At 37.2% G+C, this 14782-nt stretch overlaps 1 protein-coding gene and 1 long non-coding RNA gene across 2 annotated transcripts; both read left to right on the forward strand.

Annotated features, from left to right (window-relative positions):
• Positions 1-3975: 3975 nt before the first annotated feature.
• On the forward strand, positions 3976-4582 carry LOC124155899. Its single transcript, XR_006864242.1, has 3 exons — positions 3976-4166; positions 4278-4349; positions 4438-4582. It is a non-coding gene; the product is annotated as an uncharacterized LOC124155899 (long non-coding RNA).
• A 1054-nt stretch (positions 4583-5636) lies between these two features.
• On the forward strand, positions 5637-12794 carry LOC124155898 (mitochondrial assembly of ribosomal large subunit protein 1). The gene is made up of 5 exons (XM_046530090.1): positions 5637-5895; positions 5984-6179; positions 6265-6444; positions 9418-9678; positions 12551-12794. The coding sequence occupies exons 2-5, from the start codon at positions 6020-6022 to the stop codon at positions 12730-12732; spliced, it is 783 nt and encodes a 260-aa protein (XP_046386046.1). The 5' UTR covers positions 5637-5895; positions 5984-6019; the 3' UTR covers positions 12733-12794.
• Positions 12795-14782: the final 1988 nt, after the last annotated feature.

Raw genomic sequence — 14782 nt, forward strand, 5'->3', positions numbered from 1 at the left:
CTATACTGGTACATCCCCACCACCCATAAAATTCAAATGTTTCCCCATGTACAGCCAAAGATCTATTCCATCATTCCTGCAAGAGAAGGATTTTTTTGCAGTAGATACTTCATACATGGTGATAAGAGAAACATTTGGTTTTAACATTTCTCAACTTTTTCTTCCACTTTTATGATGTGGAAGTTAGAGGTTGTCTCACCAGGTCAGCAATTGCCAAGGGCCCTAAGCTCGAGGCCCCCAGAGTCCTCTGAATTGTTGATAATACACTACATAGTTCATAACACTTGTAACCCTATGAGGGAGTACGAGTAGGGTAGGGAACTACCATCCAGAGGACTTCCCACTCATTCAGGGGGCCCCCACAATGCTTGCGTGTAACATGAAGGGGCTGGTCGCATCTCTTCTCTCTCTCTCATATTCCACCCTTAGGCCAAATAAGACGAGTTTGTGTGAATCTCCCTCGTTAGAAGATACCAAGCTGACAACCCCAAGTGTGACCGTGTCTATGTCAGTATATTTTGGGGAACTACTACAGATCATGTGACATTCCATTTTTTCCCTCTTCCCAAAGTCCAGTTCCGTAGCCCAGCCTGATATCCCCGCAGGTGTTACTGGGTAGTCAATACCCCAATTCATTCATCGAGAAAAAATATCAGACTACAATGTTTGGGTAAAGTTATTCATCTCGCTCTAGTCTGAGTTTTTGACTAAGGGGTATCTATTACTGTGGGACTCCTTGCCATGGATGGGAAATATGGAAGGCAGCAGTATTGAAGAGGGAAGTTGTGCACACACAACACAAAAATTCTCTATTTTTCCTCACACATATAGCAAAATCCTAAGTAGTTCAGTGAATGCTGGTTTGGTTAGCGAGACAGTTTCATCATCTTTGAAGTGTTAATATGAAGCATGTTTACAAATGCGGTGCTCGAAGAAGAAAAAATTCTTTTATGTTATTAAATTTGAAAATAACTTTAGTGCTTGGCTGAAGAAGAACAGTGGTTCTTGTATCGATTGACTACAAAATGAGAGTTTAGATACAGTTTCAGATACGTTGGAAAATTTATATTTTCATTTTAATAATTTAGAAATGGCATCTTGTGACGTGCTTCGAGTCAAGTGGCCGTGCGGTTCCTCCTCTCCATAATGAAGTTCAATTCTTAGTTTGTTTATTACAAATACTTTAATTTTTTGTGCACTTAGTTTCTATTTTCAATATATTGTGCCATACGAGAAGAAAGGAAAGAAACAATCTGCTATTGCAAAACCTGCAGTAATGCGCCTGATGCCAGAGGCGGATATAAGTTTGTACGAAAGGGGTGGGGGATCAAGTTGGATCAATTGGTGTGAGCCTCTGGATATTTTTTTGTCGTCATCTATACTTAAGTTCTTTGTAAAAAGTTTCTGTGCCTGGCGTGCATCGATTTAATTTCAACTGTAATCTTGAAGTTAAGGCTTAACCTTATTTTAGCCTGTTAAATACACTGAATAAAATGTAATTGATGCATTTATCTGTTCTTTTGTATGAACCTACTTCCCTTCTTCTTAGATGTACATATTTTCTAAACTGGAGAACAATAGATGCTTTTAAGTTCAGTTTGCCACTATACATACATAAACCCTGAAGGCATGGTGCATCTGTGAAAACTCTCCCTGGAGAATCTAGCCAGGAGTATTGCACGATGCATATCCAATGAACTTCCAAAATACCATGTCCCACAAAGGTCCACCGCCATGCAAATCCCATGTAACAACTTTGAACCTTCTCGCTGTTGGATCTAGCCAGGGGTAGTGCATGATGCATATCCTATCGTTCTTACCACACGATCTGGCAGATGCATGATGCATAACCAATGAACATCCTTAGTAATACTGCAGGAGAACGTTCTTTGAACTTGGCTAGTTTGTCAATAGTTGATTATTTGGAAGTTCACGGAGAACATAATTTGCACTAAAGTTGCTGCCCTGGGGAATATTATTTGCATATTTTTTGAACAAACTTCCCCACTGGGTTTTAAGTGTTGGGCTTGTTCCAGTTCGCATGAGTAAATGGAGTGGTTCCTAAAAATGCTATACAAGGCCAATGTTGCTTCGTTGTGATTTTAGACTAAAATAGGGGTTCCTGTTTGACAAAGGGTGACTCCAAATGGGATCAAAATGGAGCACATTTAGTATCAACGGAGAAAGGATAGCAGTAAAATCTTTTAAGAAATATGTCTTTTTGTAAATGGCTGATGTTCATGCATAGGAAAACTTTCACTCTGAAGTTAAAGTGCATGACAGTTAAAAAAATTCCTGTAGTGTATGGGTTATGATATGTTTGAGTTCAATGTTCAGTTAATGGAAAAAATGTTATATCTCCATTTATTGTCAAAATCAAATCCATATGATGTTTCCAAATACTGGAAAGGCTTTATTATTCATTATTTAAATTGCATTATTATATTCATTATTAAAGTTTAATTTTCATTACATTCTACCCTGTTCTAAACTTAGACTGGTACGATGGAATATTTGAAGCTTGATTCCTGTATTTCACTGTAATGTACTCGGTGAATTCCAAATTCAAGTTTGTATTGCCAAATGAGACTTCATGGTCTTGATTTTGATTGAGGATATTAATGGGTGGTAATGGATTGGTTGAAACTTGGTGGCCCTTAAACGTGCAGAAGTCCAGCAAGTGGAAGGGTAAGTGCCTTTGGTGGGGGAACTCAAGAGTCGAAGCAAGGAGCACAGGCCTTGAATAGTCAAGTTCCAAGCAAAATAGGCAATTTTAACCTACATCCCGAGTAGTGGTACTTCTCAAAACAGCCTCGCCTATGACTAAAACCGATGTCCACGCAGGGCCCAATACATAAATTTTTTTTTAATGGACTGTGCATTCTGGCAGTATAAGGTACAGGCGCAGAAACTTGCAGCTTAAAATTTTGGAATATGGATCCCAAAATCTTCACTCATTTTAAGTACATATATGTGGAGAAAAACTACAGGGATGAAGAGATAGTAAGATTAAGAAATTGGACTTATTTTTAAACCTACATTTATAAGTTAACCCATTATATATTAAATTGCCATAAACAAAAAGTAAGCTTGGTGAAAAACTCATTTTTCTTTTATACATCATCAAATGCGTGCAAGATCACCTTTTAAATCAAACAATAAGTAAATTTTTTGTCTCTTAATGTTTGTAAATTATCTTGAGGTCAAAATAAAAATGTATTCAGTTGGACTGAAGTGAGAAAATCGCCGAGGACTGTGTCGCTAAATACTCAGTCTCATCGTTTATCCTTCGTATACATATTCTTATGAAGAGTGACCAGACGACCGGACTAATCCGGGTATGTCCTACTCCTTAGATGTTTGTCCAATGTCCAGGGGGATTTTTTAAGAATCGGAAAATGTCCTTCTTTTTGAAAGTTATGATTATATACATATAGTCTTGGCTATTCAGAACTTCTCCAAATTTCTGAATATTCCTTCAGCATAGCTGATTCTTAGGGCACAATGCAAATGCAGAAAGGCGGTACTTTCTCTAATTTCATCTCCGTGGACTGCTAAGAAAAACAAATTAAACATTGCCTCAGTAAACATTTATAAAAAGCTAGAGTTCCGTTAAAAATGCAAAAATTGCTTAAAAAATTAGATCCACAGAAAAATATACAAAATCTTAGTGCTAAAAAAACTTTACTATTCTTAATTACGATATTGTTGTTATTTTTCAAATGTCCTGCTTTTTCTCCCTTTTTCTAAGGGTGCTGTCCTCTTTTTCACCTCTTGGGATTCACCCTATTCTAATGCAAATTTATTTATTTATAATTTTCCTATAATCTTCATGTTATTTAATTTTCTAGGGGAAGTGTATTTCATGGTTTCTTCCGTGTTGCAGCATTTCATAAATTTGAATTCCTTTGACATACATACGTGCATATTTGAAATATAGCGCGAAATTTACAAGTTCTAACGCCTACCGCTTTTCATTTAAATATCGCGATTCGCGAGACAGGTCGATCCGTTCGAGAACGGACGAGACTGGTAAACGGACGTTCATTTTCCTGTTGGTGGTCGTCCTTGTCAGTGGGACGACAAGTATCTCTCTTCATCTGTGAAATCGTTGGTGTTTTCATCGAAGTTCTCCAGCCTCCTCTTTATTCAGGATGAGAGCAAAGGTGATTTACTAATTTATTATTCATGGAAAGCATAATTTTTGGGAAATTATTCATTTTTCGGTTGCCACGTTTTCGTGTTGTACTCATCTCGTGTATGTGCGTATTTTTCAGTGGAGGAAGAAGAGAATGCGGAGGCTTAAGCGTAAAAGGAGGAAGATGAGGGCAAGGTCCAAGTAGGCTGAGGTGAATATATATAATATTGTCGTTGTAATTTGTTTTACCAAATGCATATTGCTCGGATTTACCTAACTTTGCGTTATGTACTTTACAGCGTGTGTGGTGCCGTGGCGGGTGAAGGATGTCATCTGGTGTTCATTGAAGACTCACGGTGGAGTGTTGGACTTTCATTAAACAAAAAGTGCACTGCCTCATTGTTTTATAAATGTCTTGTGCGTCAATAAAATTGTGGAGGCAAATATGATTTTCATTGCTGTTATAGTTTACGTTCTAAGTACCCCTGCTAACCTATTCCAGAGGTGAATTCCATTATCTCTGTAGCCTAAGGCGTTCCGAGACGTCTTTATGGATCGAAAATGGTAGGTAATTAGTGCGGCGTGAGCGACCACGTGGTCTTAAGTGTAAGTTGCAAGTTCTTTTGAGTGAGTGATTTGATTCATTGTACGCCCGGAGTTGTGGATCTCAAAGTTGTTGGGGGTTTTACTTAAAGTTTCCCTAGGAATGCGTAGTTAATTTTTTGGATGGATCAAGTATATCAAGTGCACTTCTTGGTTTTCCTTCTTGCACGGTAGCTGAAATCATTATATCGCGGTGTCTCCCAATTCAATTGTAGGGATATGATGCACAGCCTTTCCTATATGATAAGAGAGTTGGATGAGAGGAAGAGGGCATGATTAGGTAAATAATTCTTTGAGCTGTTAATTGATGAAGTGCAGCCGGCGAATGCGGAGAAGTTACTTCTGGTCATGAAAATTATCCATAGTTCACAGAGGTAAACATGCTCACTAGAATTGTGGGGAACTGAATCGATGAAAAGTTATTCTGTCATTCGCGTTATCAGGGTTGACAAATTCGTCTCATCCTTCGGGACGACTTCTCCTCACGACAGATTTCAATGGATGAATTTACTGCAGGCATCATTAATCGTTGCAAGTTCTGCCTTTGCGAGTATTAAGTACCATATCTGTGTTGTGCTGTCGGTAATTATTCTAAAGATGTCTTCTGAAGGCCATGAAAGATATGATACAAAACTCATTCATTGCGTGAGTCACATGCCCAGCGCCGTAGAATTTTCTTGCAGGTAACGTTAACGTTGATGAAGACTTAATCCAATGATATGAAAAGCTCGGAAATGCCAGTGGTTGTTCGTTTGGATCGCCTTGAGTTCCGTTTAGCAGTTACTCCATTAGTGCGCGTGTTTAATGGCAGACATGGCTCATTTCATACAGGGATGGCGTAGCGGCCTTAACCGGTATGTGGAAGATAGAAGATTTTGGAAAGGTTGGGCGAAAAAAAAGCGTAATATAGAATGGGCTGTTATCTAAAACGCGAATCTTTTATCATAGAGGGATCCCGCGTGTTGGTGCCGAACCATTTCTTTGTTGTTCGCGACCGTAGTAGGGGATAATGGTGTTGCATGTATCTAGTGAGTGCGCCCGGAAGGAAAGGGGTTGAAAGAATATCCACGGCAGCTCAGTAGATTGTAGCACCTGAAAACGGGCTTCAACTTAATTTAATACTTCACTGGCTTCACTGTATCTTAATTGAAATGGTATGATGGTATTTACGATAAAAAGAAGGGTACTATCCGCCAAATTGTTCTTGCGCTCTCAGGCTTCATTTATTTTCTTTTTCAACAGGATGTTCTGTGACTTTTCGTTGAATGTTGATTATATATGAAATTTGACATGTGGCCTATGGTTTTTGGGCGCTTTTCGCGCAAGGCAGTTAACGTGATCTTAAAATCCAACCGCTCTCTAGCTAGTCAATTTCCAGAGAGTTTTGTAGTCGGCTCTACCGTTCGATCCTATGGCAACAAACCGTTTGAGCATGAAGGTATGGTGCAAAGTAGGATGTAGTGAGCGGTGATTTCGCAAATTAATTACACCCTTCCCTTTTTTACTTGTGTTTCTTCAATCAGATGAGGTCCAAGAGTCATCAGATGCTTTGCAGAAAGGGGCTACTGATGTTTCTGGGAAGTATAAAACATTTAAGGATGAAGATTCAGTCGTCATATTCGACGTCGTAGAAGAGCGGAAAAAGTCAGAGGCGTTCGCTGCCGCAGAGGTGGTTGACGAATTTGATGGTATTAGTTTGAAGAGTAAGTGCTGACTGTTATTGCTGATATGAGGAAGTTCTATTTTTCTGGATTTTAATGGCCACTAGCTTCTACATTTTCTCATCTTTTTCTTCAACAATATTGTTGCATGTTTCTTGAAAGCTTGAAGTTATGCTTAGTTTACGCTATTCACAGGAATTATCATTGAGGCCTACTTCTGTAAAGGCATAAACCCTCTGAATAAGGCCTAATATACCCGAAAACAAAGCCCAAGCTATTACGGAGTTGCTAATTTTCGTTGGCCAAAATGCGAGCTAAAGTAAACTCGTCAATCTGAAATCTGCTGCGATTGATGCTTGAAGTGAATCTAGTAGTATTGCGTGACAAGGCGCATCACGCCTAAATTTACTTTCTGAAAGAATTTTTTACTGTGAGAAGGTTATAATAATGCTTAGGCTGAAATTGATTTATCAGAGTAAAATAAGACTTATGGTGTTGACAAGCCCTTAATGTGCTAGTTTCAGTAATAGTTTTTCAGTAACTGCTCTCCAGGGGTATGGGTTGTTTCTTTAGCCTTAGGTGCGTTAGCATTCCTTCTTCAACAGTTAATAATTTGCTCACCAAATCTCTTTTGCCTGTGAGACACATTAGTGGCTTTGCTAAACCTTTTTCACATTAGAATATTATAGTACTGTAAATTCTGCATCTACATTAGTGTTCAAAAGTTAAGTATAATCACTAAATGAGTCCATACTGCCTGATAGAAATGTCAGATGGATTGCTGAACCAAAGAAAGCTGAATCACACTCCATATGTCGCACAAATTTTGCAAATAACAGTGTCGGAAAGGTTCCGATAACTACGGCAAGCCTTTGACAACAACTTAACAAAACTTGGGATTGTCTTCCACTACAATTGTCTTGCAGGTGCACTCTGATTTCTGGGGTTGTTATGGCTAGATGTTGGTCCTGCTATGGGGTGGTTACTCTTGGTCAACCTGGTACTGGCCTATGACTAACATCTCTTGCATCTCAAAATCCTCTCCAAAGCCTGACTCTTTGGGGCATGTTCAAGGACAGTGCGGCTTTGGTCTGTGTCTGGCCTGCTTCCAGGCGGCTGAGTATTCTACTGTGTAAAACAGGATGCAAATGGTGACTTTGTGCCATTTTGCTGTCACGTCCACCAGGAGGCTACACTCAGCACACTGTTTTTACTTTCTAGTTATGCTGCTATTAAAAGCAGGGAATACTCCTTTCCTTATAAGAGGGAACATATTTTTTTTCCTTATAAAAGGTTGGTGGATGTACACGTGCGATTTGCGGTCTATTTTCTATCTCCTTGCTTATTTGTAACTAATGCTTAGCTTTTGGATGCTAGTGTATGTAATGAGCAGCTCTTAGTTTAGTGGACCTTGTCTAATTTGTCGATTAGTTTTTGGCAACTGCAGACTGTATAGTTACTTAAGATTAACTGGAAAAAGTGCAGTTGAGAGTGCAATAGATGAGGAAAAACATTTTGTCTTTTGAGGAAGCATATTAGATACTTACACTGAGGATAAAATTTAACCAGTGACTGTATAAAATTTATGTATTAAGATTATTACAGATAACTTTTTAGCACTGTATTGTTTATTGTTTGATGTAATTTGTATCAGTTATGGTGCTATATTTGGCCACTCATTGTTAATGATGATTTGAAAGTGTTTCTACATCACTGATATGTACAGTCACTTTCAAAAGTTTTAGGACAAAGTTTGTGGTGCCACTTCTGCATCTCAAGAAATTTTAGTTTCCCTTACTCTTTTTTTTCCTTGGTTACTCACCGAAAATAATTCGTTTGAGGGTGAAGATGTATGCACTCAGAGGGAGATGTTACTTGCAAATTGATCATTCTGTTTCAATTTATGTCGGATTTAATGATTATTTTGTGGGCATTTAATGTGTATTTGCCCTGATTTTCAGTGTTGGTTCATATTGTATGCATTTTGAATCTTCCTTTTCAAGCAGTCGTGGCTGTCTAGTGGAGTAAATGTGTGACTGTGATGGTGAGTGTTGGGAGTTCGAGTCCCCGTCTGTTGAAATGTGTGACTCCTTGCTCCAGTCTTTGTCCTCTTCAAGAACACTAACACTCAGTTATTATGCGCCCTTTACCCAAGGGTGCCGACAAAAAATATGGGGAGGGCCCAAACAGGGGACCTTGCCCCGGTAAATTTTATAAGTAGTGAATTTTAAGTTTTTAAGCATTCTAGAAGAGTCATGTGAACAACATTAGAACCCTGATCACTCGAATCTCGATATCAGGACACTCCGGGGAGAATCGACAAGCCTTACACATTTTTTCCTCACATCTATAGCGAATTTTTGGGGGGGCTCGGGCCCCATGGAGTCGGCGCCACTACCTTTACCACCGGATTACGGTTACCCATATTTCAGAATCCCTTGCCTTTAAAATGCAGCCATTCTTGAATAAGGATAAGACCGCACTTGCCCTATTCACTTTTATGTGGCTGATTACAGTTGCAAAAGAGTATATGACGTTGTTGCAGTGAATTTGTAATGATTTAAAATCTATAAAGAAATACAAAACAAGTGAACGATTGAAAAAAAACTTAACAGCAAATTTTATGTGACGGGGACTCGAACTCTCAACACTCACCATTACAGTCGTGCATTTACTCCACTAGACAGCTGCGACTGCTTGAAAAGGAAGATTCATTATGCGTATAACATGAACCAACAGTGAAAACCAGGGCAAATACACATAAAATGCCCACAAAATAATCATTAAATCCGTCATAAATCGAAACAGAATGATCAATTTGCAAGTAATATCTCCCTCTGAGTGCATATATCTTCACCTGCAAATGAATTATTTTCGGTGAGTAACCAAGGAAAACAAAAAGAGTAAGGGAAACTAAAATTTCTTGAGAAGCAGAAGTGATGCCACAAACTTTGTCCTAAAACTTTTGTAAAGTAAAATACTTTAAATTATATTAAGGGAGTTATTCTTTTGCAGGAGGTGTCACGGGGGTATTTGACATAGAGGACCTTGTGGATATCCTCAGTAAGCAGAAAGCTCGAGACATATTTGTTGTTCGTGTACCCCCTGAGTATCGTTATGTATCACTGATGGTCTTTGTAACTGGCCGTTCTACACGGCACTTGCAAGCTATTGCTGAGTTTGTTAGAAAGGTTTATAAGAGGAGAAAGGCCAGTGGTGACCCTACTCTCAAAATAGAGGGAGAGGAATCAACTAATTGGAAAGCATTAGACCTAGGTGAGTAGAATGTAACTCGTAATCTACTGTTGGCATAGAAATTAGATGCATTCGAGTTTACATACAAATTATTAAATACTGAATTGGCATATGCATATTAATTGAATCGTAATTCCTTGTAATCATGTACATATTTTTATGCATATTTAAATTCGAATTTACCCCTTTCTAGTCTGCATTTTCTTTAGGGTGAAGTTTTATTTTAACTTATTTTAATAGAGTGTATTATGGTGGTAAAGTTTAATGCTGATGGTGAAATGAAATTTTATTTTGGTGGCAAGTTAATGATTTGTTGTTGAGGCAGTACTTAGCTAGAACACTCCAAAATATGTCTATTTACCTCTTATTCTAATCTAATTGTTCCAACTCATTTTTGGAGCTAGTTTAGCTGAAAACAAGGCATGATTGTGCTGAAATTATTGTCTACTTTGTTTATTGGGGCCTTCTTTTGTTACTTCGTCCATATCCTAATTTTTTAATTTTTGTGCCAATAGTAATCATAGAAATCTTTGGAATGTGATTGAGTTTGAGATTGAGAATGTGGCTATTTTACCATGTTTCCTCATGTGGTCTGTTTTACAGTCTTCATCCTTTTTATTCATTCTTCTGCTAAATGTAACACATTTTACTCATGTTTCTACTTTCTCTAGTTTGGCTTTTTAACCTTTTTCCTCCCTATTACTTCTCTTCATGATTGGCTTGTTCAAATTTATTTCCATTCATCTTGAATAATCGGCATTGATGTTGATTAGGGATTGGTACATAGTTGTAATCATGATGGTAGACCTTCATACATTTGATGCTGTAGTGTCTTCTTATCAGTGCAGTTTCGCTTTAAAAAGCAATATAGATAAAAATTAAATGCTGCATTTTTAAAAATCTTGTGAAAGTATGTGTCTTTGTCCTTGTAACAATTCTGTATTGCAAATTTATTGAACGTGGTCTACAGTTTGCACATCATGCTTAATATTTGCAAATTTCAGAAGGTGATTTTCTTTTCAATTATTTTTCTGAGAAAAAGAAATGACTAATCATTGTAAGGTAGTAAATAAATACAAGAGAACTGCCTGCAGTAGGTAATGAATTGAAACCAGTTTTGTAACTTTTTAGCCTGTTCATCAGGCATCGAATTTGTCTTTAATTGAATTTTTTAATGCATTTTCTGCAGAAGAATTGGAAATCAACTCACAGATGGTGTCAACCTATAACTGTGGCTGCATAATATTGAGAAATCTTCCCTAGTTCATGTTGAATTACCAAGTATTTTCCACAGTGTGATGCATTTAGACTCTAATGTTTTTACTTCCCAACCACAGGAATGCATGCTTCCTTGTTGAAATTTTTTGTTAGCACTTACCTAGTACCTATTGTGGACAAGCAATCAAGTTTTGATCGATTTTATATTTTTCATTCGTTTAAACTACTCATTAATTTAGGGTTGTGTGTTTTTGTAAATGTAACGTGTGTATGTGTATAAAACCATATTTGGTGATACCTGGGTAATTTTTACTACTCATCACTAAACTTAATACCATAGTTTATAGTGGCCAATAGTGTTTACTATCCTCCCCCAGTAGGGCCACCTAACTTAAGAAGCAAATGCCTCAGTATAATTTGTTTTGTATTCAATTGACAGTTTTTCCAGTGAAAGGAAAATACTTTTTATTCTACATCAGTGTTAATTCATCTTATTTTCCTTGGTTTGTTTGGGGTTGGGGGATTGGATTGGTGTGGTGTCGAGTGTTGGTTTCCCACCTGAAGAGCCTAGGTTTAAATCCTAGTGGAACAGAAAGTTTCTCAGAGACTGCCCAATCCCTGCTTAAGGGCTTTGTGGAGGGAACTCCTACTACAGCACACCATCTTTTGGATGGGACAAGCTGTGGTCTTCTTTGTGCAGTTAGGAGCAGACCAATAGGAATGCTGGGCTTTTCTCAACACGATGCACAAAGGTTAAGAAAACACTTAGCTGTTTCACAAAATAAAATATATTGCGACCGGTTTCGATACAGCGTATCATCATCTGGCTGATGATGATACGCTGTATCGAAACCGGTCGCAATATATTTTATTTTGTGAAACAGCTGAGTGTTTTCTTAACCTTTGTGCATCATGAAGGAGTTTCACCATGTTACGCCAACCACCATCGCATTTTCTCAACACTTCCTTTCCTGCCCATTCCTATGGTGCAAATGACCTTAGCTGTCAGTTGCCACCATTAGTACCATACCATAGTGTGTGATGCACCCATCACAGCCAATACAAATTTATCCTATAACCAGGGTTTAGGAATTCCAGTAGCTGTTCTCCTTTTTCAGTTTGATTTCTTAATCCACATTTTTCTTTTATTCTTATAATCATGCCCAAAACCTTTGCCATGTCATTATTCTTTCAAATAACAAAAATTAGCTAACATTTTCATTTGAGTCAGTTTTATGGTGATAGAGTGAATAGATTTTAAGTACACTTCATTTGTAAGATTCAGTGTCATTGAATGTCAATTCAAGTTGGGTTGTGCAAATGATAGAGCTTGTATTTTCATCAGGACATTTTTTATAGAACTTATCATTGAGAAGTGACAAGGTGGGTCTTTCCACTTACTGTGTCTGAATAAGCACAGCTAAATGAAGCTAATAACAATGTACATTTGTATATCTTTGGATTATGAATATCTTCCATTAAAATGTAAAAAAAAATTCTCTATCACATCATATTCATGACACATAATATGTTGTACTATGCTGTTCAAATGTACACTTTGGGTGCTTGAATTTATCATTGTATCACAGAATTTTTTAATTTTTCCATTGCTGTGTATTTGCTATTCAACTCTTTTTGTTATATTAATCAGTAATGTTCAATGGTATCATTTCAGGAAATATAGCTCTTCACCTTTTTCTTAAGTCTACACGGGAGAAGTATGACCTTGAATCTCTGTGGTCATTAGGAGCTGAGTTTGACAACCTGTGCAGAAAGCCTGATGACCCATTGATCGCTCTACTTGAGAATCCATTTGGGCTAGAAGGACTGGAGCCTGCATCTTCTGGTCAAAACTGATGTTTACATTGTTATTATAGATCTCTTTTTTATTGTAAGTAATAAATTATTTTTCTAAATTATGCATATTTTTTCACTTATTTTGTGAGTTTTCTTTTTTATGTTGACATTCGCGGGGACATCAGATGTATTATTATTAGAAAGTGTAATTTTACAGAAATATAATGGTAAGGTTATTCCGCTTTCTTAGAAGGTAAGGAGAATAGTGGTTAGTTAAACCTCCAGCTGCCTGTGGTATTCATGAGTTACGCAACCGTACATTCTTTATGGTTCCCATTATTCCAGTCGGCTAAACGTTATTTCTTTTATTTTGTTTCAGGCATCCTGTCATTTCTATATCTGATATTTTTCCCTCCTGTGTTATTCAATACATAGTCCCATCATAAGTAGTTGTGACAGTTACTTTTTCATGGACCACTCAATGTATTCTTTCCAGGCATGCTCTTCTCAAAATAACCCTGTTACATTTTTGATAAATATTATGTAGCTTTAGTGTTGAGGATAACTTTCTCAAATCACTGCATGAACAAGGGACTAGGACTTGTTGGTGTAATGAATCAAAATATCAGGTACAGGAAGAAGTTCGCTCAAAAAAATCATTGAACTTGGTTACTGTAAATTAGGAAATTCATGATTATAATCCATCAAAGTAAAAAAAATTGTTTGCAGTGAATTTCTTCATTTGATATTTACATAAAACTTATATTTTAGTAACATTTCTTATGCTGGTCCATACATACTTGTTGTTATTAGTTTCTTAAAGTAATTGCCGAACAAGTCACTTAAGTTTTGTATAGAAAATTTAGGCTCACTCATCATGAGGAAATTGAAATGTTTGAACTGATCAATACTACCTCTGGCTTTTTTTAATGTGGTCAATTTCAGAGATATACACACATACTGGACCACATCAATTGATATCGTCCTCCCATAAAGCCATATCTCCAGGGCATATAGTTAAGAAACTTGTTTATCCAGGTTGTGTCCATGGCTTTGACTTCAGTCAGTTCCCTTCTTTTCAGAAGCTGTTTTTAACCCAATTTTGGTCAATATTTTGGACATTTTTGAATGTTTAGACTTCAAATTTTTTATTTTGGTCATGTTGGACTCGATAGAAAAAAAAAGTTGCACCCATATTTGGGACACAGATATTATTTTGTATGTTGAATTGGGTATTGTGATACACCTCGTGTATGTGAAGTTGACTGATATTTTGTGACTTGATGAATAAGTTTCTAAAGGCCTGTTTACACGACACATTAACACATACAACTTAATGTCTGATTTCATGAATGGTTTTTGTGTACTGGAATGGAACATGTACGAATGCATGAACCAAATTAGAACAGGTTTTATTTTTTGTGCATGCATTCGCACAAGTTGAGTGGTTACACGGTACATTTTCGTGTTCATTCTCGCATTCATACATATAGACATTTACTCGTGCGGGTTAATGTACCATGCAAACAGGCCTTAAAGCAGTTGATTAAGCCGGCAATGTACAGTACACTGCCGATTATCCGGGCTAATGATGGGGAGAGACGGCACTAGTGATGGACTTAGTCGGTCATTCTCGTGATCCCAATCACAGTGACCATTCATTTGAGTGACTCTGTCATGAACGGGAGGTCATGATTGAATGGGTCATGATTGTGGAAAGTGGACGGCAATCACGACCGCGTAGACAATCACGACCGAGGGGGCAATCACTACCCTGTTGTCAATCATGACCCGCTGATCGCTCTCTTCTTAAGGGCAATATCTATGTAGCTTGTTAAACGAGAGATGAGTTTATATTATTATTATTAATCTACAATGTTTTTTCATTTATTAAAACCAAAAACTAGTTAATTTTTATCTTAATTACCTCCAAAACATTTACAAATACATAATGTGCCTTAAATGTTGTTTATTACACTTCTTTTATTGTTTTTCAAGACACGGAATCAACAATAATTTCCAATCATTCTTTGGGCATAGGGTTAATGATCAATTTATTTTATTATGGAAAGTCAATATAAATAATGGAACTATTTGAAAGGTATGAGAG

Source organism: Ischnura elegans, chromosome 3 (assembly GCF_921293095.1).
Source record: "Ischnura elegans chromosome 3, ioIscEleg1.1, whole genome shotgun sequence".
In the NCBI taxonomy this organism is placed as follows: Eukaryota; Metazoa; Arthropoda; class Insecta; order Odonata; family Coenagrionidae; genus Ischnura; species Ischnura elegans.

What these genes read in the sequence shown, in the direction of transcription:
- LOC124155898 (XM_046530090.1), top strand. Translation starts at nt 6,020, where the DNA reads ATGAAATTTGACATGTGGCCTATGGTTTTTGGGCGCTTTTCGCGCAAG. An exon ending in CAAACCGTTTGAGCATGAAG is followed by an intron (nt 6,180 to 6,264) that starts GTATGGTGCAAA and finishes TTCTTCAATCAG; the next exon opens with ATGAGGTCCAAGAGTCATCA. An exon ending in TTGGAAAGCATTAGACCTAG is followed by an intron (nt 9,679 to 12,550) that starts GTGAGTAGAATG and finishes GTATCATTTCAG; the next exon opens with GAAATATAGCTCTTCACCTT.